Below are 26152 nucleotides of genomic sequence, written 5' to 3' on the forward strand. Positions count from 1 at the left end.
GAGACCCCCCCGCGCGCCTACAGAGAGTTCCCCCCGCGCTAATGAGAGATCCCCCCACGCTAATGAGAGATCCCCCCACGGCTAATGAGAGTTCCCCCCACGCTAATGAGAGTTCCCCCCACGCTAATGAGAGATCCCCCCACGCTAACGAGAGACCCCCCCACGCTAATGAGAGACCCCCCCCGCGCGCTACAGAGAGTTCCCCCCGCCGCTAATGAGAGATCCCCCCACGCTAATGAGAGATCCCCCCACGCTAATGAGAGATCCCCCCACGCTAATGAGAGTTCCCCCCACGCTAATGAGAGTTCCCCCCACGCTAATGAGAGTTCCCCCCGCGCTAATGAGAGATCCCCCCACGCTAATGAGAGAATCCCCCCACGCGCTACAGAGAGTTCCCCCGCGCTAATGAGAGATCCCCCACGCTAATGAGAGATCCCCCCACGCTAATGAGAGATCCCCCCACGCTAATGAGAGTTCCCCCCACGCTAATGAGAGTTCCCCCCACGCTAATGAGAGATCCCCCCACGCTAATGAGAGACCCCCCCACGCTAATGAGAGACCCCCCGCGCGCTACAGAGAGTTCCCCCCCGCGCTAATGAGAGATCCCCCCACGCTAATGAGAGATCCCCCACGCTAATGAGAGACCCCCCCACGCTAATGAGAGATCCCCCCGCGCTAATGAGAGATCCCCCCGCGCTAATGAGAGATCCCCCCACGCTAATGAGAGATCCCCCCACGCTAATGAGAGACCCCCCCGCGCGCTACAGAGAGTTCCCCCCACACTAATGAGAGATCCCCCCACACTAATGAGAGACCCCCCCGTGCAAATGAGAGATCCCACGCGCTAATGAGAGATCCCCCCGCTAATGAGAGATCCCCCCACGCTAATGAGAGACCCCCCCTGCGCGTACAGAGAGTTCCCCCCACACTAATGAGAGATCCCCCCACGCTAATGAGAGATCCCCCCCACGCTAATGAGAGATCCCCCCGCGCTAATGAGAGATCCCCCACGCTAATGAGAGACCCCCCCGCGTGCTACAGAGAGTTCCCCCCGCGCTAATGAGAGATCCCCCCACGCTAATGAGAGATCCCCCGCGCTAATGAGAGATCCCCCCGCGCTAATGAGAGATCCCCCCGCGCTAATGAGAGATCCCCCCACGCTAATGAGAGATCCCCCCGCGCTAATGAGAGATCCCCCCGCGCTAATGAGAGATCCCCCCACGCTAATTAGAGACCCCCCCCGCGCTACAGAGAGTTCCCCCCACACTAATGAAAGATCCCCCCACGCTAATGAGAGATCCCCCCACGCTAATGAGAGATCCCCCCACGCTAATGAGAGACCCCCGCGCAAATGAGAGATCCCCCCGCGCGCTACAGAGAGTTCCCCCACACTAATGAGAGATCCCCCCACGCTAATGAGAGACCCCCCCCGCACGCTACAGAGAGTTCCCCCCACGCTAATGAGAGATCCCCCCACGCTAATAAGAGACCCCCCCCGCGCGCTACAGAGAGTTCCCCCACGCTAATGAGAGATCCCCCCACGCTAATGAGAGACCCCCCCCGCACGCTACAGAGAGTTCCCCCCACGCTAATGAGAGATCCCCCCACACTAATGAGAGATCCCCCCACGCTAATGAGAGATCCCCCCACGCTAATGAGAGATCCCCCCTCGCTAATGAGAGATCCCCCCGCGCTAATGAGAGATCCCCCCGCGCTAATGAGAGACCCCCCCGCGCGCTACAGAGAGTTCCCCCCACGCTAATGAGAGATCCCCCCACGCTAATGATAGATCCCCCTCGCTAATGAGAGATCCCCCGCACTAATGAGAGACCCCCCGCGCGCTACAGAGAGTTCCCCCCACGCTAATGAGAGATCCCCCCACGCTACAGAGAGTTCCCCCCATGCTAATGATAGATCCCCCCACGCTAATGAGAGATCCCCCCGCACTAATGAGAGATCCCCCCGTGCAAATGAGAGTTCCCCCCGCTGCTAATAAGCGACCCCCCCGCGCACTACAGAGAGTTCCCCCCACGCTAATGATAGATCCCCCCACGCTAATGATAGATCCCCCCACGCTAATGATAGATCCCCGCGCGCTACAGAGAGTTCCCCCACGCTAATGATAGATCCCCGCGCGCTACAGAGAGTTCCCCCCACGCTAATGATAGATCCCCCCACGCTAATGAAAAATCCCCCACGCTAATGTGAGATCCCCCCGCGTTAATAAGAGATCCCCCCGCGTTAATAAGAGATCCCCCCGCGCTAATGAGAGATCCCCCCGCGCTAATGAGAGATCCCCCCGCGCTAATGAGAGATCCCCCCACGCTAATGAAAAACCCCTGCGCTAATGAGAGATCCCCCCGCGCTAATGAGAGATCCCCCCACGCTGATGAGAGATCCCCCCGCGCTAATGAGAGATCCCCCCGCGCTAATGAGAGATCCCCCCGCGCTAATGAGAGATCCCCCCGCTCTAATGAGAGATCCCCCCGCGCTAATGAGAGATCCCCCCGCTCTAATGAGAGATCCCCCCGCGCTAATGAGAGATCCCCCCACGCTAATGAGAGATCCCCCTGTCTCTGAGGAGGATGAGTTTCATTACATTTTGTGAGTAACGAGTCGGATCTCTCTGTTTCCAGGTGTCCCTTTGGGTTTACGGGATTTAATTGTGATGAACGTGAGTATATGGCCAGTGACCAATGGGAGCCACGAGAACTAGGACTTGTATTTATAGCCAGTGACAATAGGAGCCACGAAAACTAGGACTTGTATTTATAGCCAGTGACAATAGGAGCCATGAAAACTAGGACTTGTATTTATAGCCAGTGACCAATGGGAGCCACAAGAACTAGGACTTGTATTTATAGCCAGTGACAATAGGAGCCACTAGAACTAGGACTTGAATTTATAGCCAGTGACCAATGGGAGCCACGAAAACTAGGACTTGAATTTATAGCCAGTGACCAATGGGAGCCACGAAAACTAGAACTTGTATTTATAGCCAGTGACCAATGGAAGCCACGAAAACTAGGACTTATATTTATAGCCAGTGACCAATGGGAGCCACTAGAACTAGGACTTGTATTTATAGCCAGTGACCAATGGGAGCCACGAAAACTAGGACTTGAATTTATAGCCAGTGACCAATGGGAGCCACGAAAACTAGAACTTGTATTTATAGCCAGTGACCAATGGAAGCCACGAAAACTAGGACTTATATTTATAGCCAGTGACCAATGGGAGCCACTAGAACTAGGACTTGTATTTATAGCCAGTGACCAATGGGAGCCACGAAAACTAGGACTTGAATTTATAGCCAGTGACCAATGGGAGCCACGAAAACTAGGACTTGTATTTATAGCCAGTGACCAATGGGAGCCACGAAAACTAGGACTTGAATTTATAGCCAGTGACCAATGGGAGCCACGAAAACTAGGACTTGTATTTATAGCCAGTGACCAATAGGAGCCACTAGAACTAGGACTTGTATTTATAGCCAGTGACCAATGGGAGCTACGAGAACTAGGACTTGTATTTATAGCCAGTGACCAATGGGAGCTACGAGAACTAGGACTTGTATTTATAGCCAGTGACCAATGGGAGCCACTAGAACTAGGACTTGTATTTATAGCCAGTAACCAATGGGAGCCACGAAAACTAGGACTTGAATTTATAGCCAGTGACCAATGGGAGCCACGAAAACTAGGACTTGTATTTATAGCCAGTGACCAATGGGAGCAACGAAAACTAGGACTTGAATTTATAACCAGTGACCAATGGGAGCCACGAAAACTAGGACTTGTATTTATAGCCAGTGACCAATAGGAGCCACTAGAACTAGGACTTGTATTTATAGCCAGTGACCAATGGGAGCCACGAAAACTAGGACTTGAATTTATAGCCAATGACCAATGGGAGCCACGAAAACTAGGACTTGTATTTATAGCCAGTAACCAATAGAAGCCACAAAAACTAGGACTTGTATTTATAGCCAGTGACCAACGGGAGCCACTAGAACTAGGACTTGTATTTATAGCCAGTGAAAACTAGGACTTGAATTTTATAGCCAGTGAACCAATGGGAGCCACGAAAACTAGGACTTGTATTTATAGCCAGTGACCAATAGGAGCCACGAGAACTAGGACTGTTATTTATAGTCAGTGACTAATGGGAGCCACGAAAACTAGGACTTGTATTTATAGCCAGTGACCAATAGGAGCCACGAAAACTAGGACTTGTATTTATAGCCAGTGACAAATAGGAGCCACGAGAACTAGGATTTGTATTTATAGCCAGTGACTAATGGGAGCCACAAAAACTAGGACTTGTATTTATAGCCAGTGACCAATGGGAGCCACGAAAACTAGAACTTGTATTTATAGCCAGTGACCAATGGGAGCTACGAGAACTAGGACTTGTATTTATAGCCAGTGACCAATGGGAGCCACTAGAACTAGGACTTGTATTTATAGCCAGTAACCAATGGGAGCCACGAAAACTAGGACTTGAATTTATAGCCAGTGACCAATGGGAGCCACGAAAACTAGGACTTGTATTTATAGCCAGTGACCAATGGGAGCAACGAAAACTAGGACTTGAATTTATAACCAGTGACCAATGGGAGCCACGAAAACTAGGACTTGTATTTATAGCCAGTGACCAATAGGAGCCACTAGAACTAGGACTTGTATTTATAGCCAGTGACCAATGGGAGCCACGAAAACTAGGACTTGAATTTATAGCCAGTGACCAATGGGAGCCACGAAAACTAGGACTTGTATTTATAGCCAGTAACCAATAGAAGCCACAAAAACTAGGACTTGTATTTATAGCCAGTGACCAACGGGAGCCACTAGAACTAGGACTTGTATTTATAGCCAGTGAAAACTAGGACTTGAATTTATAGCCAGTGACCAATGGGAGCCACGAAAACTAGGACTTGTATTTATAGCCAGTGACCAATAGGAGCCACGAGAACTAGGACTGTTATTTATAGCCAGTGACTAATGGGAGCCATGAAAACTAGGACTTGTATTTATAGCCAGTGACCAATAGGAGCCACGAAAACTAGGACTTGTATTTATAGCCAGTGACAAATAGGAGCCACGAGAACTAGGATTTGTATTTATAGCCAGTGACTAATGGGAGCCACAAAAACTAGGACTTGTATTTATAGCCAGTGACCAATGGGAGCCACGAAAACTAGAACTTGTATTTATAGCCAGTGACTAATGGGAGCCACAAAAACTAGGACTTATATTTATAGCCAGTGACCAATAGGAGCCACAAGAACTAGGACTTGTATTTATAGCCAGTTACTAATGGGAGCCACGAAAACTAGGACTTGTATTTATAGCCAGTGACCAATAGGAGCCACGGAAACTAGGACTTGTATTTATAGCCAGTGACCAATAGGAGCCACTAGAACTAGGACTTGTATTTATAGCCAGTGACCAATAGGAGCCACGAGAACTAGGATTTGTATTTATAGCCAGTTACTAATGGGAGCCACGAGAACTAGGACTTGTATTTATAGCCAGTGACCAATGGGAGCCACGAGAACTAGGACTTGTATTTATAGCCAGTGACCAATGGGAGCCATGAGAACTAGGACTTGTATTTATAGCCAGTGACCAATGGGAGCCACGAGAACTAGGACTTGTATTTATAGCCAGTTACTAATGGGAGCCACGAAAACTAGGACTTGTATTTATAGCCAGTGACCAATAGGAGCCATGAAAACTAGGACTTGTATTTATAGCCAGTGACCAATAGGAGCCACTAGAACTAGGACTTGTATTTATAGCAGTGACCAATAGGAGCCACGAGAACTAGGATTTGTATTTATAGCCAGCTGACAAATGGGAGCCACGAAAACTAGGACTTGAATTTATAGCCAGTGACCAATGGGAGCCACGAAAACTATCACTGGCTATAAATACAAGTCCTAGTTTTCGTGGCTCCCATTAATCACTGGCTATAAATACAAGTCCTAGTTCTCGTGGCTCCCACGAAAACTAGGACTTGTATTTATAGCCAGTGACAAATGGGAGCCACGAAAACTATCACTGGCTATAAATACAAGTCCTAGTTTTCGTGGCTCCCATTAATCACTGGCTATAAATACAAGTCCTAGTTCTCGTGGCTCCCACGAAAACTAGGACTTGTATTTATAGCCAGTGACCAATAGGAGCCACTAGAACTAGGACTTGAATTTATAGCCAGTGACCAATGGGAGCCACGAAAACTAGGACTTGTATTTATAGCCAGTGACCAATAGGAGCCACTAGAACTAGGACTTGTATTTATAGCCAGTGACCAATGGGAGCTACGAGAACTAGGACTTGTATTTATAGCCAGTGACCAATGGGAGCTACGAGAACTAGGACTTGTATTTATAGCCAGTGACCAATGGGAGCCACTAGAACTAGGACTTGTATTTAAGCCAGTAACCAATGGGAGCCACGAAAACTAGGACTTGAATTTATAGCCAGTGACCATGGGGAGCCACGAAAACTAGGACTTGTATTTATAGCCAGTGACCAATGGGAGCAACGAAAACTAGGACTTGAATTTATAACCAGTGACCAATGGGGAGCCACGAAAACTAGGACTTGTATTTATAGCCAGTGACCAATAGGAGCCACTAGAACTAGGACTTGTATTTATAGCCAGTGACCAATGGGAGCCACGAAAACTAGGACTTGAATTTATAAGCCAATGACCAATGGGAGCCACGAAAACTAGGACTTGTATTTATAGCCAGTAACCAATAGAAGCCACAAAAACTAGGACTTGTATTTATAGCCAGTGACCAACGGGAGCCACTAGAACTAGGACTTGTATTTATAGCCAGTGAAAACTAGGACTTGAATTTATAGCCAGTGACCAATGGGAGCCACGAAAACTAGGACTTGTATTTATAGCCAGTGACCAATAGGAGCCACGAGAACTAGGACTGTTATTTATAGTCAGTGACTAATGGGAGCCACGAAAACTAGGACTTGTATTTATAGCCAGTGACCAATAGGAGCCACGAAAACTAGGACTTGTATTTATAGCCAGTGACAAATAGGAGCCACGAGAACTAGGATTTGTATTTATAGCCAGTGACTAATGGGAGCCACAAAAACTAGGACTTGTATTTATAGCCAGTGACCAATGGGAGCCACGAAAACTAGAACTTGTATTTATAGCCAGTGACCAATGGGAGCTACGAGAACTAGGACTTGTATTTATAGCCAGTGACCAATGGGAGCCACTAGAACTAGGACTTGTATTTATAGCCAGTAACCAATGGGAGCCACGAAAACTAGGACTTGAATTTATAGCCAGTGACCAATGGGAGCCACGAAAACTAGGACTTGTATTTATAGCCAGTGACCAATGGGAGCAACGAAAACTAGGACTTGAATTTATAACCAGTGACCAATGGGAGCCACGAAAACTAGGACTTGTATTTATAGCCAGTGACCAATAGGAGCCACTAGAACTAGGACTTGTATTTATAGCCAGTGACCAATGGGAGCCACGAAAACTAGGACTTGAATTTATAGCCAGTGACCAATGGGAGCCACGAAAACTAGGACTTGTATTTATAGCCAGTAACCAATAGAAGCCACAAAAACTAGGACTTGTATTTATAGCCAGTGACCAACGGGAGCCACTAGAACTAGGACTTGTATTTATAGCCAGTGAAAACTAGGACTTGAATTTATAGCCAGTGACCAATGGGAGCCACGAAAACTAGGACTTGTATTTATAGCCAGTGACCAATAGGAGCCACGAGAACTAGGACTGTTATTTATAGCCAGTGACTAATGGGAGCCACGAAAACTAGGACTTGTATTTATAGCCAGTGACCAATAGGAGCCACGAAAACTAGGACTTGTATTTATAGCCAGTGACAAATAGGAGCCACGAGAACTAGGATTTGTATTTATAGCCAGTGACTAATGGGAGCCACAAAAACTAGGACTTGTATTTATAGCCAGTGACCAATGGGAGCCACGAAAACTAGAACTTGTATTTATAGCCAGTGACTAATGGGAGCCACAAAAAACCTAGGACTTATATTTATAGCCAGTGACCAATAGGAGCCACAAGAACTAGGACTTGTATTTATAGCCAGTTTACTAATGGGAGCCACGAAAACTAGGACTTGTATTTATAGCCAGTGACCAATAGGAGCCACGGAAACTAGGACTTGTATTTATAGCCAGTGACCAATAGGAGCCACTAGAAACTAGGACTTGTATTTATAGCCAGTGACCAATAGGAGCCACGAGAACTAGGATTTGTATTTATAGCCAGTTACTAATGGGAGCCACGAGAACCTAGGACTTGTATTTATAGCCAGTGACCAATGGGAGCCACGAGAACTAGGACTTGTATTTATAGCCAGTGACCAATGGGAGCCATGAGAACTAGGACTTGTATTTATAGCCAGTGACCAATGGGAGCCACGAGAACTAGGACTTGTATTTATAGCCAGTTACTAATGGGAGCCACGAAAACTAGGACTTGTATTTATAGCCAGTGACCAATAGGAGCCATGAAAACTAGGACTTGTATTTATAGCCAGTGACCAATAGGAGCCACTAGAACTAGGACTTGTATTTATAGCCAGTGACCAATAGGAGCCACGAGAACTAGGATTTGTATTTATAGCCAGTGACAAATGGGAGCCACGAAAACTAGGACTTGAATTATAGCCAGTGACCAATGGGAGCCACGAAAACTATCACTGGCTATAAATACAAGTCCTAGTTTTTCGTGGCTCCCATTAATCACTGGCTATAAATACAAGTCCTAGTTCTCGTGGCTCCCACGAAAACTAGGACTTGTATTTATAGCCAGTGACAAATGGAGCCACGAAAACTATCACTGGCTATAAATACAAGTCCTAGTTTTCGTGGCTCCCATTAATCACTGGCTATAAATACAAGTCCTAGTTCTCGTGGCTCCCACGAAAACTAGGACTTGTATTTATAGCCAGTGACCAATAGGAGCCACTAGAACTAGGACTTGAATTTATAGCCAGTGACCAATGGGAGCCACAAAAACTAGGACTTGTATTTATAGCCAGTGACCAATAGGAGCCACGAGAACTAGGATTTGTATTTATAGCCAGTGACAAATGGGAGCCACGAAAACTAGGACTTGAATTTATAGCCAGTGACCAATGGGAGCCACGAAAAACTATCACTGGCTATAAATACAAGTCCTAGTTTTCGTGGCTCCCATTAATCACTGGCTATAAATACAAGTCCTAGTTCTCGTGGCTCCCACGAAAACTAGGACTTGTATTTATAGCCAGTGACCAATAGGAGCCACTAGAACTAGGACTTGTATTTATAGAGAGTGACCAATGGGAGCCACGAAAACTAGGACTTGAATTTATAGCCAGTGACCAATGGGAACCACAAAAACTAGGACTTATATTTATAGCCAGTCACCAATGGGAGCCATGAAAACTACGACTTGTATTTATAGCCAGTGACCAATAGGAGCCACGAGAACTAGGACTTGTATTTATAGCCAGTGACCAATGGGAGCCACGAAAACTAGGACTTGAATTTATAGCCAGTGACCAATGGGAGCCACGAAAACTAGGACTTGTATTTATAGCCCAGTGACCAATAGAAGCCACAAAAACTAGGACTTGTATTATAGCCAGTGACCAATGGGAGCCACTAGAACTAGGACTTGTATTTATAGCCAGTGACAAATGGGAGCCACGAAAACTAGGACTTGAATTTATAGCCAGTGACCAATGGGAGCCACGAAACTAGGACTTGTATTTATAGCTAGTGACCAATAGGAGCCACGAGAACTAGGATTTGTATTTATAGCCAGTTACTAATGGGAGCCACGAGAACTAGGACTTGTATTTATAGCCCAGTGACCAATAGGAGCCACGAAAACTAGGACTTGTATTTATAGTCAGTGACCAATGGGAGTCACGAGAACTAGGACTTGTATTTATAGCCAGTGACCAATAGGAGCCACGAAAACTAGGACTTGTATTTATAGCCAGTGACCAATAGGAGCCACGAAACTAGGACTTGTATTTATAGCCAGTGACCAATAGGAGCCATGAGAACTAGGACTTGTATTTATAGCCAGTGACCAATGGGAGCTACGAGAACTAGGACTTGTATTTATAGCCAGTGACCAATGGGAGCTACGAGAACTAGGCTTATATTTATAGCCAGTGACCAATAGGAGCCACGAGAACTAGGACTTGTATTTATAGCCAGTTACTAATGGGAGCCACGAAAACTAGGACTTGTATTTATAGCCAGTGACCAATAGGAGCCACGAAAACTAGGACTTGTATTTATAGCCAGTGACCAATAGGAGCCACGAGAACTAGGATTTGTATTTATAGCCAGTGACAAATGGGGAGCCACGAAAACTAGGACTTGAATTTATAGCCAGTGACCAATGGGAGCCACGAAAACTATCACTGGCTATAAATACAAGTCTAGTTTTCGTGGCTCCCATTAATCACTGGCTATAAATACAAGTCCTAGTTCTCGTGGCTCCCACGAAAAACTAGGACTTGTATTTATAGCCAGTGACAAATGGGAGCCACGAAAACTATCACTGGCTATAAATACAAGTCCTAGTTTTCGTGGCTCCCATTAATCACTGGCTATAAATACAAGTCCTAGTTCTCGTGGCTCCCACGAAAACTAGGACTTGTATTTATAGCCAGTGACCAATAGGAGCCACTAGAACTAGGACTTGAATTTATAGCCAGTGACCAATGGGAGCCACGAAAACTAGGACTTGTATTTATAGCCAGTGACCAATAGGAGCCACTAGAACTAGGACTTGTATTTATAGCCAGTGACCAATGGAGCTACGAGAACTAGGACTTGTATTTATAGCCAGTGACCAATGGGAGGCTACGAGAACTAGGACTTGTATTTATAGCCAGTGACCAATGGGAGCCACTAGAACTAGGACTTGTATTTATAGCCAGTAAACCAATGGGAGCCACGAAAACTAGGACTTGAATTTATAGCCAGTGACCAATGGGAGCCACGAAACTAGGACTTGTATTTATAGCCAGTGACCAATGGGAGCAACGAAAACTAGGACTTGAATTTATAACCAGTGACCAATGGGAGCCACGAAAACTAGGACTTGTATTTATAGCCAGTGACCAATAGGAGCCACTAGAACTAGGACTTGTATTTATAGCCAGTGACCAATGGGAGCCACGAAAACTAGGACTTGAATTTATAGCCAATGACCAATGGGAGCCACGAAAACTAGGACTTGTATTTATAGCCAGTAACCAATAGAAGCCACAAAAACTAGGACTTGTATTTATAGCCAGTGACCAACGGGAGCCACTAGAACTAGGACTTGTATTTATAGCCAGTGAAAACTAGGACTTGAATTTATAGCCAGTGACCCAATGGGAGCCACGAAAACTAGGACTTGTATTTATAGCCAGTGACCAATAGGAGCCCACGAGAACTAGGACTGTTATTTATAGTCAGTGACTAATGGGAGCCACGAAAACTAGGACTTGTATTTATAGCCAGTGACCAATAGGAGCCACGAAAACTAGGACTTGTATTATAGCCAGTGACAAATAGGAGCCACGAGAACTAGGATTTGTATTTATAGCCAGTGACTAATGGGAGCCACAAAAACTAGGACTTGTATTTATAGCCAGTGACCAATGGAGCCACGAAAACTAGAACTTGTATTTATAGCCAGTGACCAATGGGAGCTACGAGAACTAGGCTTGTATTTATAGCCAGTGACCAATGGGAGCCACTAGAACTAGGACTTGTATTTATAGCCAGTAACCAATGGAGCCACGAAACTAGGACTTTGAATTTATTAGCCAGTGACCAATGGGAGCCACGAAAACTAGGACTTGTATTTATAGCCAGTGACCAATGGGAGCAACGAAAACTAGGACTTGAATTTATAACCAGTGACCAATGGGAGCCACGAAAACTAGGACTTGTATTTATAGCCAGTGACCAATAGGAGCCACTAGAACTAGGACTTGTATTTATAGCCAGTGACCAATGGGAGCCACGAAAACTAGGACTTGAATTTATAGCCAGTGACCAATGGGAGCCACGAAAACTAGGACTTGTATTTATAGCCAGTAACCAATAGAAGACCACAAAAACTAGGACTTGTATTTATAGCCAGTGGACCAACGGGAGCCACTAGAACTAGGACTTGTATTTATAGCCAGTGAAAACTAGGACTTGAATTTATAGCCAGTGACCAATGGGAGCCACGAAAAACTAGGACTTGTATTTATAGCCAGTGACCAATAGGAGCCACGAGAACTAGGACTGTTATTTATAGCCAGTGACTAATGGGAGCCACGAAAAACTAGGACTTGTATTTATAGCCAGTGACCAATAGGAGCCACGAAACTAGGACTTGTATTTATAGCCAGTGACAAATAGGAGCCACGAGAACTAGGATTTGTATTTATCAGCCAGTGACTAATGGGAGCCACAAAAACTAGGACTTTGTATTTATAGCAGTGACCAATGGGAGCCACGAAAACTAGAACTTTGTATTTATAGCCAGTGACTAATGGGAGCCACAAAAACTTAGGACTTATATTTATAGCCAGTGACCAATAGGAGCCACAAGAACTAGGACTTGTATTTATAGCCAGTTACTAATGGAGCCACGAAAACTAGGACTTGTATTTAATAAGCCAGTGACCAATAGGAGCCACGGAAACTAGGACTTGTATTTATAGCCAGTGACCAATAGGAGCCACTAGAACTAGGACTTGTATTTATAGCCAGTGACCAATAGGAGCCACGAGAACTAGGATTTGTATTTATAGCCAGTTACTAATGGGAGCCACGAGAACTAGGACTTGTATTTATAGCCCAGTGACCAATGGGAGCCACGAGAACTAGGACTTGTAATTATAGCCAGTGACCAATGGGAGCCATGAGAACTAGGACTTGTATTTATAGCCAGTGACCAATGGGAGCCACGAGAACTAGGACTTGTATTTATAGCCAGTTACTAAATGGGAGCCACGAAAACTAGGACTTGTATTTATAGCCAGTGACCAAATAGGAGCCATGAAAACTAGGACTTGTATTTATAGCCAGTGACCAATAGGAGCCACTAGAACTAGGACTTGTATTTATAGCCAGTGACCAATAGGAGCCACGAGAACTAGGATTTGTATTTATAGCCAGTGACAAATGGGAGCCACGAAAACTAGGACTTGAATTTATAGCCAGTGACCAATGGGAGCCACGAAAACTATCACTGGCTATAAATACAAGTCCTAGTTTTCGTGGCTCCCATTAATCACTGGCTATAAATACAAGTCCTAGTTCTCGTGGCTCCCACGAAAACTAGGACTTGTATTTATAGGCCAGTGACAAATGGGAGCCACGAAAACTATCACTGGCTATAAATACAAGTCCTAGTTTTCGTGGCTCCCATTATCACTGGCTATAAATACAAGTCCTAGTTCTCGTGGCTCCCACGAAAACTAGGACTTGTATTTATAGCCAGTGACCAATAGGAGCCACTAGAACTAGGACTTGAATTTATAGCCAGTGACCAATGGGAGCCACGAAAACTAGACTTGTATTTATAGCCAGTGACCAATAGGAGCCACGAGAACTAGGATTTGTAATTTATAGCCAGTGACAAATGGAGCCACGAAAACTAGGACTTGAATTTATAGCCAGTGACCAATGGGAGCCACGAAAACTATCACTGGCTATAAATACAAGTCCTAGTTTTCGTGGCTCCCATTAATCACTGGCTATAAATACAAGTCCTAGTTCTCGTGGCTCCCACGAAAACTAGGACTTGTATTTATAGCCAGTGACCAATAGGAGCCACTAGAACTAGGACTTGTATTTATAGAGAGTGACCAATGGGAGCCACGAAAACTAGGACTTGAATTTATAGCCAGTGACCAATGGGAACCACAAAAACTAGGACTTATATTTATAGCCAGTCACCAATGGGAGCCATGAAAACTACGACTTGTATTTATAGCCAGTGACCAATAGGAGCCACGAGAACTAGGACTTGTATTTATAGCCAGTGACCAATGGGAGCCACGAAAACTAGGACTTGAATTTATAGCCAGTGACCAATGGGAGCCACGAAAACTAGGACTTGTATTTATAGCCAGTGACCAATAGAAGCCACAAAAACTAGGACTTGTATTTATAGCCAGTGACCAATGGGAGCCACTAGAACTAGGACTTGTATTTATAGCCAGTGACAAATGGGAGCCACGAAAACTAGGACTTGAATTTATAGCCAGTGACCAATGGGAGCCACGAAAACTAGGACTTGTATTTATAGCTAGTGACCAATAGGAGCCACGAGAACTAGGATTTGTATTTATAGCCAGTTACTAATGGGAGCCACGAGAACTAGGACTTGTATTTATAGCCAGTGACCAATAGGAGCCACGAAAACTAGGACTTGTATTTATAGCCAGTGACCAATGGGAGCCACGAGAACTAGGACTTGTATTTATAGCCAGTGACCAATAGGAGCCACGAAAACTAGGACTTGTATTTATAGCCAGTGACCAATAGGAGCCACGAAAACTAGGACTTGTATTTATAGCCAGTGACCAATAGGAGCCATGAGAACTAGGACTTGTATTTATAGCCAGTGACCAATGGGAGCTACGAGAACTAGGACTTGTATTTATAGCCAGTGACCAATGGGAGCTACGAGAACTAGGACTTATATTTATAGCCAGTGACCAATAGGAGCCACGAGAACTAGGACTTGTATTTATAGCCAGTTACTAATGGGAGCCACGAAAACTAGGACTTGTATTTATAGCCAGTGACCAATAGGAGCCACGAAAACTAGGACTTGTATTTATAGCCAGTGACCAATAGGAGCCACGAGAACTAGGATTTGTATTTATAGCCAGTGACAAATGGGAGCCACGAAAACTAGGACTTGAATTTATAGCCAGTGACCAATGGGAGCCACGAAAACTATCACTGGCTATAAATACAAGTCCTAGTTTTCGTGGCTCCCATTAATCACTGGCTATAAATACAAGTCCTAGTTCTCGTGGCTCCCACGAAAACTAGGACTTGTATTTATAGCCAGTGACAAATGGGAGCCACGAAAACTAGGACTTGTATTTATAGAGAGTGACCAATGGGAGCCACGAAAACTAGGACTTGAATTTATAGCCAGTGACCAATGGAACCACGAAAACTAGGACTTATTTATAGCCAGTGACCAATGGGAGCCATGAAAACTACGACTTGTATTTATAGCCAGTGACCAATAGGAGCCACGAGAACTAGGACTTGTATTTATAGCCAGTGACCAATGGGAGCCACGAAAACTAGGACTTGAATTTATAGCCAGTGACCAATGGGAGCCACGAAAACTAGGACTTGTATTTATAGCCAGTGACCAATAGAAGCCACAAAAACTAGGACTTGTATTTATAGCCAGTGACCAATGGGAGCCACTAGAACTAGGACTTGTATTTATAGCCAGTGACAAATGGGAGCCACGAAAACTAGGACTTGAATTTATAGCCAGTGACCAATGGGAGCCACGAAAACTAGGACTTGTATTTATAGCTAGTGACCAATAGGAGCCACGAAAACTAGGATTTGTATTTATAGCCAGTTACTAATGGGAGCCACGAGAACTAGGACTTGTATTTATAGCCAGTGACCAATAGGAGCCACGAAAACTAGGACTTGTATTTATAGTCAGTGACCAATGGGAGTCACGAGAACTAGGACTTGTATTTATAGCCAGTGACCAATGGGAGCCACGAAAACTAGGACTTGTATTTATAGCCAGTGACCAATAGGAGCCACGAAAACTAGGACTTGTATTTATAGCCAGTGACCAATAGGAGCCATGAGAACTAGGACTTGTATTTATAGCCAGTGACCAATGGGAGCTACGAGAACTAGGACTTGTATTTATAGCCAGTGACCAATGGGAGCTACGAGAACTAGGACTTATATTTATAGCCAGTGACCAATAGGAGCCACGAGAACTAGGACTTGTATTTATAGCCAGTTACTAATGGGAGCCACGAAAACTAGGACTTGTATTTATAGCCAGTGACCAATAGGAGCCACGAAAACTAGGACTTGTATTTATAGCCAGTGACCAATAGGAGCCACGAGAACTAGGATTTGTATTTATAGCCAGTGACAAATGGGAGCCACGAAAACTAGGACTTGAATTTATAGCCAGTGACCAATGGGAGCCACGAAAACTATCACTGGCTATAAATACAAGTCCTAGTTTTCGTGGCTCCCATTAATCACTGGCTATATAATACAAGTCCAGTTCTCGTGGCTCCCACGAAAACTAGGACTTGTATTTATAGCCAGTGACAAATGGGAGCCACGAAAACTATCACTTGCTTATAAATACAAGTCTAGTTTTGTGGCTCCATTAATCACTGGCTATAAATAAAAGTCCTGTTCTCGGCTCCCACGAAAACTAGGACTTGTATTTATAGCCAGTGACCAATAGGAGCCACTAGAACTAGGACTTGAATTTATAGCCAGTGACCAATGGGAGCCACGAAAACTAGGACTTGTATTTATAGCCAGTGACCAATAGGAGCCACGAGAACTAGGATTTGTATTTATAGCCAGTGACAAATGGGAGCCACGAAAACTAGGACTTGAATTTATAGCCAGTGACCAATGGGAGCCACGAAAACTATCACTGGCTATAAATACAAGTCCTAGTTTTCGTGGCTCCCATTAATCACTGGTTATAAATACAAGTCCTAGTTCTCGTGGCTCCCACGAAAACTAGGACTTGTATTTATAGCCAGTGACCAATAGGAGCCACTAGAACTAGGACTTGTATTTATAGAGAGTGACCAATGGGAGCCACGAAACTAGGACTTGAATTTATAGCCAGTGACCAATGGGAACCACAAAAACTAGGACTTATATTTATAGCCAGTCACCAATGGGAGCCATGAAAACTAGGACTTGTATTTATAGCCAGTGACCAATAGGAGCCACGAGAACTAGGACTTGTATTTATAGCCAGTGACCAATGGGAGCCACGAAAACTAGGACTTGAATTTATAGCCAGTGACCAATGGGAGCCACGAAAACTAGGACTTGTATTTATAGCCAGTGACCAATAGAAGCCACAAAAACTAGGACTTGTATTTATAGCCAGTGACCAATGGGAGCCACTAGAACTAGGACTTGTATTTATAGCCAGTGACAAATGGGAGCCACGAAAACTAGGACTTGAATTTATAGCCAGTGACCAATGGGAGCCACGAAAACTAGGACTTGTATTTATAGCTAGTGACCAATAGGAGCCACGAGAACTAGGATTGTATTTATAGCAGTTACTAATGGGAGCCACGAGAACTAGGACTTGTATTTATAGCCAGTGACCAATAGGAGCCACGAAAACTAGGACTTGTATTTATAGTCCAGTGACCAATGGAGTCACGAGAACTAGGATTGTATTTATAGCCAGTGACCAATGGGAGCCACGAAAACTAGGACTTGTATTTATAGCCAGTGACCAATAGGAGCCACGAAAACTAGGATTTGTATTTATAGCCAGTGACCAATAGGAGCCATGAGAACTAGGACTTGTATTTATAGCCAGTGACCAATGGGAGCTACGAGAACTAGGACTTATATTTATAGCCAGTGACCAATAGGAGCCACGAGAACTAGGACTTGTATTTATAGCCAGTTACTAATGGGAGCCACGAAAACGAGGACTTGTATTTATAGCCAGTGACCAATAGGAGCCACGAAAACTAGGACTTGTATTTATAGCCAGTGACCAATAGGAGCCATGAGAACTAGGACTTGTATTTATAGCCAGTGACCAATAGGAGCCATGAGAACTAGGACTTGTATTTATAGCCAGTGACCAATGGGAGCTACGAGAACTAGGACTTGTATTTATAGCCAGTGACCAATGGGAGCTACGAGAACTAGGACTTATATTTATAGCCAGTGACCAATAGGAGCCACGAGAACTAGGACTTGTATTTATAGCCAGTGACCATAGGAGCCACGAGAACTAGGACTGTTATTTATAGCCAGTGACTAATGGGAGCCACGAGAACTAGGACTTGTATTTATAGCCAGTTACTAATGGGAGCTACGAGAACTAGGACTTATATTTATAGCCAGTGACTAATGGGAGCCACGAGAACTAGGACTTGTATTTATAGCCAGTGACCAATGGGAGCTACGAGAACTAGGACTTATATTTATAGCCAGTGACCAATAGGAACCACGAGAACTAGGACTTGTATTTATAGCCAGTTACTAATGGGAGCCACGAAAACTAGGACTTGTATTTATAGCCAGTGACCAATAGAAGCCACGAAAACTAGGACTTGTATTTATAGCCAGTGACCAATAGGAGCCATGAGAACTAGGACTTGAATTTATAGCCAGTGACCAATGGGAGCTACGAGAACTAGGACTTGTATTTATAGCCAGTGACCAATGGGAGCTATGAGAACTAGGACTTGTATTTATACCAGTGACCAATTGGCGGAGCCACTAGAACTAGGACTTGTATTTATAGCCAGTGACCAATAGGGAGCCACAAAAACTAGGACTTGTATTTATAGCCAGTGACAAATAGGAGCCACGAGAACTAGATTTGTATTTATAGCCAGTGGACTAATGGGGAGCACAAAAACTAGGGGGACTTGTATTTAGCCAGTGACCAATGGGAGCCACGAAAACTAGAACTTTATTTATAGCCAGTGACTAATGGGAGCCACAAAACTAGGACTTATATTTATAGCCAGTGACCAATAGGAGCCACAAGAACTAGGACTTGTATTTATAGCCAGTTACTAAATGGGAGCCACGAAAACTAGGGACTTGTATTTATAGCCAGTGACCAATAGGAGCCACGGAAACTAGGACTTGTATTTATAGCCAGTGACCAATAGGAGCCACTAGAACTAGGACTTGTATTTATAGCCAGTGACCAATAGGAGCCACGAGAACTAGGATTTAGTATTTATAGCCAGTTACTAATAGGGAGCCACGAGAACTAGGACTTGTATTTATAGCCAGTGACCAATGGGAGCCACGAGAACTAGGACTTGTATTTATAGCCAGTGACCAATGGGAGCCATTGAGAACTAGGACTTGTATTTATAGCCAGTGGACCAATGGGAGCCACGAGAACTAGGACTTGTATTATAGCCAGTTACTAATGGAGCCACGAAAACTAGGACTTGTATTTATAGCCAGTGACCAATAGGAGCCATGAAAACTAGGACTTGTATTTATAGCCAGTGACCAATAGGAGCCCACTAGAACTAGGACTTGTATTTATAGCCAGTGACCAATAGGAGCCACGAGAACTAGGATTTGTATTTATAGCCAGTGACAAATGGGAGCCACGAAAACTAGGACTTGAATTTATAGCCAGTGACCAATGGGAGCCACGAAAACTATCACTGGCTATAAATACAAGTCCTAGTTTTTCGTGGCTCCCATTAATCACTGGCTATAAATACAAGTCCTAGTTCTCGTGGGCTCCCACGAAAACTAGGACTTGTATTTATAGCCAGTGACAAATGGGAGCCACGAAAACTATCACTGGCTATAAATACAAGTCCTAGTTTCGTGGCTCCCATTAATCACTGGCTATAAATACAAGTCCTAGTTCTCGTGGCTCCCACGAAAACTAGGACTTGTATTTATAGCCAGTGACCAATAGGAGCCACTAGAACTAGGACTTGAATTTATAGCCAGTGACCAATGGGAGCCACGAAAACTAGGACTTGTATTTATAGCCAGTGACCAATAGGAGCCACGAGAACTAGGATTTGTATTTATAGCCAGTGACAAATGGGAGCCACGAAAACTAGGACTTGAATTTATAGCCAGTGGACCAATGGGAGCCACGAAAACTATCACTGGCTATAAATACAAGTCCTAGTTTTCGTGGCTCCCATTAATCACTGGCTATAAATACAAGTCCTAGTTCTCGTGGCTCCCACGAAAACTAGGACTTGTATTTATAGCCAGTGACCAATAGGAGCCACTAGAACTAGGACTTGTATTTATAGAGAGTGACCAATGGGAGCCACGAAAACTAGGACTTGAATTTATAGCCAGTGACCAATGGGAACCACAAAAACTAGGACTTATATTTATAGCAGTCACCAATGGGAGCCATGAAAACTACGACTTGTATTTAAGCCAGTGACCAATAGGAGCCACGAGAACTAGGACTTGTATTTATAGCCAGTGACCAATGGGAGCCACGAAAACTAGGACTTGAATTATAGCCAGTGACCAATGGGAGCCACGAAAACTAGGACTTGTATTTATAGCCAGTGACCAATAGAAGCCACAAAAACTAGGACTTGTATTTATAGCCAGTGACCAATGGGAGCCACTAGAACTAGGACTTGTATTTATAGCCAGTGACAAATGGGAGCCACGAAAACTAGGACTTGAATTTATAGCCAGTGACCAATGGGAGCCACGAAAACTAGGACTTGTATTTATAGCTAGTGACCAATAGGAGCCACGAGAACTAGGATTTGTATTTATAGCCAGTTACTAATGGGAGCCACGAGAACTAGGACTTGTATTTATAGCCAGTGACCAATAGGAGCCACGAAAACTAGGACTTGTATTTATAGTCAGTGACCAATGGGAGTCACGAGAACTAGGACTTGTATTTATAGCCAGTGACCAATAGGAGCCACGAAAACTAGGACTTGTATTTATAGCCAGTGACCAATAGGAGCCACGAAAACTAGGACTTGTATTTATAGCCAGTGACCAATAGGAGCCATGAGAACTAGGACTTGTATTTATAGCCAGTGACCAATGGGAGCTACGAGAACTAGGACTTGTATTTATAGCCAGTGACCAATGGGAGCTACGAGAACTAGGACTTATATTTATAGCCAGTGACCAATAGGAGCCACGAGAACTAGGACTTGTATTTATAGCCAGTTACTAATGGGAGCCACGAAAACTAGGACTTGTATTTATAGCCAGTGACCAATAGGAGCCACGAAAACTAGGACTTGTATTTATAGCCAGTGACCAATAGGAGCCACGAGAACTAGGATTTGTATTTATAGCCAGTGACAAATGGGAGCCACGAAAACTAGGACTTGAATTTATAGCCAGTGACCAATGGGAGCCACGAAAACTATCACTGGCTATAAATACAAGTCCTAGTTTTCGTGGCTCCCATTAATCACTGGCTATAAATACAAGTCCTAGTTCTCGTGGCTCCCACGAAAACTAGGACTTGTATTTATAGCCAGTGACAAATGGGAGCCACGAAAACTATCACTGGCTATAAATACAAGTCCTAGTTTTCGTGGCTCCCATTAATCACTGGCTATAAATACAAGTCCTAGTTCTCGTGGCTCCCACGAAAACTAGGACTTGTATTTATAGCCAGTGACCAATAGGAGCCACTAGAACTAGGACTTGAATTTATAGCCAGTGACCAATGGGAGCCACGAAAACTAGGACTTGTATTTATAGCCAGTGACCAATAGGAGCCACGAGAACTAGGATTTGTATTTATAGCCAGTGACAAATGGGAGCCACGAAAACTAGGACTTGAATTTATAGCCAGTGACCAATGGGAGCCACGAAAACTATCACTGGCTATAAATACAAGTCCTAGTTTTCGTGGCTCCCATTAATCACTGGCTATAAATACAAGTCCTAGTTCTCGTGGCTCCCACGAAAACTAGGACTTGTATTTATAGCCAGTGACCAATAGGAGCCACTAGAACTAGGACTTGTATTTATAGAGAGTGACCAATGGGAGCCACGAAAACTAGGACTTGAATTTATAGCCAGTGACCAATGGGAACCACAAAAACTAGGACTTATATTTATAGCCAGTCACCAATGGGAGCCATGAAAACTACGACTTGTATTTATAGCCAGTGACCAATAGGAGCCACGAGAACTAGGACTTGTATTTATAGCCAGTGACCAATGGGAGCCACGAAAACTAGGACTTGAATTTATAGCCAGTGACCAATGGGAGCCACGAAAACTAGGACTTGTATTTATAGCCAGTGACCAATAGAAGCCACAAAAACTAGGACTTGTATTTATAGCCAGTGACCAATGGGAGCCACTAGAACTAGGACTTGTATTTATAGCCAGTGACAAATGGGAGCCACGAAAACTAGGACTTGAATTTATAGCCAGTGACCAATGGGAGCCACGAAAACTAGGACTTGTATTTATAGCTAGTGACCAATAGGAGCCACGAGAACTAGGATTTGTATTATAGCCAGTTACTAATGGGAGCCACGAGAACTAGGACTTGTATTTATAGCCAGTGACCAATAGGAGCCACGAAAACTAGGACTTGTATTTATAGTCAGTGACCAAATGGGAGTCACGAGAACTAGGACTTGTATTTATAGCCAGTGACCAATAGGAGCCACGAAAAACTAGGACTTGTATTTATAGCCAGTGACCAATAGGAGCCACGAAAACTAGGATTTGTATTTATAGCCAGTGACCAATAGGAGCCATGAGAACTAGGACTTGTATTTATAGCCAGTGACCAATGGAGCTACGAGAACTAGGACTGTATTTATGCAGTGACAATGGGACGAGAACTAGGACTTATATTTATAGCCAGTGACCAATAGGAGCCACGAGAACTAGGACTTGTATTTATAGCCAGTTACTAATGGGAGCCACGAAAACTAGGACTTGTATTTATAGCCAGTGACCAATAGGAGCCACGAAAACTAGGACTTGTATTTATAGCCAGTGACCAATAGGAGCCATGAGAACTAGGACTTGTATTTATAGCCAGTGACCAATAGGAGCCATGAGAACTAGGACTTGTATTTATAGCCAGTGACCAATGGGAGCTACGAGAACTAGGACTTGTATTTATAGCCAGTGACCAATGGGAGCTACGAGAACTAGGACTTATATTTATAGCCAGTGACCAATAGGAGCCACGAGAACTAGGACTTGTATTTATAGCCAGTGACCAATAGGAGCCACGAGAACTAGGACTGTTATTTATAGCCAGTGACTAATGGGAGCCACGAGAACTAGGACTTGTATTTATAGCCAGTTACTAATGGGAGCTACGAGAACTAGGACTTATATTTATAGCCAGTGACTAATGGGAGCCACGAGAACTAGGACTTGTATTTATAGCCAGTGACCAATGGGAGCTACGAGAACTAGGACTTATATTTATAGCCAGTGACCAATAGGAACCACGAGAACTAGGACTTGTATTTATAGCCAGTTACTAATGGGAGCCACGAAAACTAGGACTTGTATTTATAGCCAGTGACCAATAGAAGCCACGAAAACTAGGACTTGTATTTATAGCCCAGTGACCAATAGGAGGCCATGAGAACTAGGACTTGAATTTATAGCCAGTGACCAATGGGAGCTACGAGAACTAGGGACTTGTATTTATAGCCAGTGACCAATGGGAAGCTATGAGAACTAGGACTTGTATTTATAGCCAGTGACCGAATGGGGAGCCACTAGAACTAGGACTTGTATTTATAGCGCAGTGACCAATAGGAGCCACAAAAACTAGGACTTGTATTTATAGCCAGTGACCAATGGGAGCCACGAGAACTAGGACTTGTATTCATATAAATATAAGTCCTAGTTTTCGTGGCTCCCATCGGTCACTGGCTATAAATACAAGTTCTAGTTTTTGTGGCTCCCATTGGTCACTGGCTATAAATACAAGTTCTAGTTTTTGTGGCTCCCATTGGTCACTGGCTATAAATACAAGTCCTAGTTTTCGTGGCTCCCATTGGTCACTGGCTATAAATACAAGTCCCAGTTTTTGTGGCTCCCATCACAGTCCATCACGTTTCCACAATAAAGATGCAGGGACTGCTGTGCCACGTTGTACCATATTTTTATCTGTTCTTTCTCTCCCCCTCCCCCCCCCAGCCTTCCTGCTGAGCCTCGTGGTGCAAAGTGGCCTCTTGTGCCTCCTAGTGGCTGCCTGTGTATCCCTCCTCATTCTGTACTCCAGGTAAGTGTCACCCCCAAACTAACTGCCCCAAACTGTGCCTCCTAGTGGCTGCCTGTGTATCCCTCCTCATTCTGTACTCCATGTAAGTGTCACCCCAAACTAACTGCCCCCAAACTGTGCCTCCTAGTGGCTGCCTGTGTATCCCTCCTCATTCTGTACTCCAGGTAAGTGTCACCCCCAAACTGACTGCCACCCAGACTGTGCCTCCTAGTGGCTGCCTGTGTATCCCTCCTCATTCTGTACTCCAGGTAAGTGTCACCCCCAAACTAACTGCCCCCCAAACTGCCTCCTAGTGGCTGCCTGTGTATCCCTCCTCATTCAGTACTCCAGGTAAGTGTCACCCCCAAACTAACTGCCCCCAGACTGTGCCTCCTAGTGGCTGCCTGTGTATCCCTCCTCATTCTGTACTCCAGGTAAGTGTCACCCCCAAACTAAACTGCCCCCCAAACTGTGCCTCCTAGTGGCTGCCTGTGTATCCCTCCTCATTCAGTACTCCAGGTAAGTGTCACCCCCAAACTAACTGCCCCCAGACTGTGCCTCCTAGTGGCTGCCTGTGTATCCCTCCTCATTCTGTACTCCAGGTAAGTGTCACCCCCAAACTAACTGCCCCCCAAACTGTGCCTCCTAGTGGCTGCCTGTGTATTATGGAATTCTGCCCCCTGCCTCAGTTTGGTGTCGGCTATTTTGGCCCCAAAGGGGGGCATTAATCTCTGTGTCTCTCTAGAAGGAAGAAGTCCCAGAGGCCCAAACTCTTTGATATTGGGGTGCCAGGTCTCCCCTCCGACCAGCGAGTCCTCTCATTGCCCAGAGCCCAGTTCTCCTGGAGAAGAGACTGGAAGTGGGATGAGCCAGCGGGCAATGCCCTCGGAGAGACAGGAGAGTCGGTGAGAGACAGTCTCATGGGGTCCCATAAGGGAAAGGGGCAATTATTTCCTATGCACAGGGCAGAGCTATGGGCACAGAACCAGAACCAATGCCCGTTGTTTCTGTTTCTTGGCAGGACCACATTCCAGAACCTTCAGATATTCAGCTAAAAACCTTCCACACCCCGAGATCCACGGTGTCCGACGTGTGTCTGGGGAGCCACAACCTGGGGTTCATCGGCGACTGTGACCCTAAAGCTCCAGGGGCAGAATGAAAGCCACACCCCCCTGCTCAGTTCCTATTTGGTGATCTGATTCTGCTGGATAATGGAACCTCCAATCCTTGATACGTTTGCCCTGGGCACAGTTTGCACTGCATGCTGGGATATGAAACCCACCACAGATCTGCCGAGACCCCCGGGGTAATGAAGGAGACATGGTGGAATCCACAAAAACGTTGGAAAGGAAAAGTGGAATAAAATGTTGTTTGTGCGCCTTATTCACAGACCCCTCTTCTGTCATTTCTCCTCCCCTACTGACAATTTGGGGTTAAATGGGGGTAACAAATTGGCGTGGCTACTGCGTAAGACCTTTCTGTGAATTCCCTGCACCCATCGGGAAAAATGTCAATAGGTTATTGATTGGTTATCGAAAATGTGTTGGAAGCTGCCATGATGGCACATAAGTAGGAGGGGTAAGTGGCCCTGCCCCCTGTGAGATCAGTGAGCTCAGGGGGTGGGTGGGGTTTCAGCACCGAACACCATGTCCTATTGGTCACTGTCAATGTTAGGGGGCGTTCGTCTACATGTTTAAGGGGGCCCCAGAATTCTGGCCTGGAGTAGTGTTTGGGTTGTAGGGATCCAGTTGGCTACTCCAATGAACATCACCCAATCGGTTTGGGGATCTGTACGGCATCTCAGCCCCTCACGGTGGCCATTTTAGTGGGGTGCCCCCCTCCAGGAAAGCCCGGTGCCCCTGCCATTCAGAGACCCCAAACCTGTACTTGAACCCATGGGGGTTACATGCGTAGGGGGCAGTATATTGCCTTCACCGAAGGAATCAAAAGGAAAAGGGTAACTAAACCCCAAAAAACTTAAACCAGGAGTGGATTAAAAAATGTCAACGTTGAATGAGATTTTATTTTGGACAGAAAATAGAAAAACTCCCAATGGCATCACTTTGCCTTTAAGGAAACCCTGCGCCTAGCGGAAGTATCCCTTGCTTCCCCTTTA

The 26152-nt window shown here is 45.0% G+C and overlaps 1 protein-coding gene across 6 annotated transcripts in view; it reads left to right on the forward strand.

The window, feature by feature from the left end:
* LOC101734313 (protein HEG homolog 1-like) overlaps positions 1-25418 on the forward strand; it is a 41286-nt gene extending 15868 nt beyond the window's left edge. For all 6 annotated transcript variants that reach the window (XM_031903638.1, XM_031903639.1, XM_031903640.1 and 3 more), the window contains 4 exons: positions 2637-2674; positions 23973-24057; positions 24782-24941; positions 25058-25418. In XM_031903638.1, coding sequence (XP_031759498.1) covers positions 2637-2674; positions 23973-24057; positions 24782-24941; positions 25058-25195 — 421 coding nt within the window. In that variant the 3' untranslated portion in view covers positions 25196-25418. The remainder of the gene's footprint in view (positions 1-2636; positions 2675-23972; positions 24058-24781; positions 24942-25057) is intronic.
* The last annotated feature ends 734 nt before the right edge of the window (positions 25419-26152 follow it).

This window comes from Xenopus tropicalis, chromosome 6, assembly GCF_000004195.4.
Source record: "Xenopus tropicalis strain Nigerian chromosome 6, UCB_Xtro_10.0, whole genome shotgun sequence".
In the NCBI taxonomy this organism is placed as follows: domain Eukaryota; kingdom Metazoa; phylum Chordata; class Amphibia; order Anura; family Pipidae; genus Xenopus; species Xenopus tropicalis.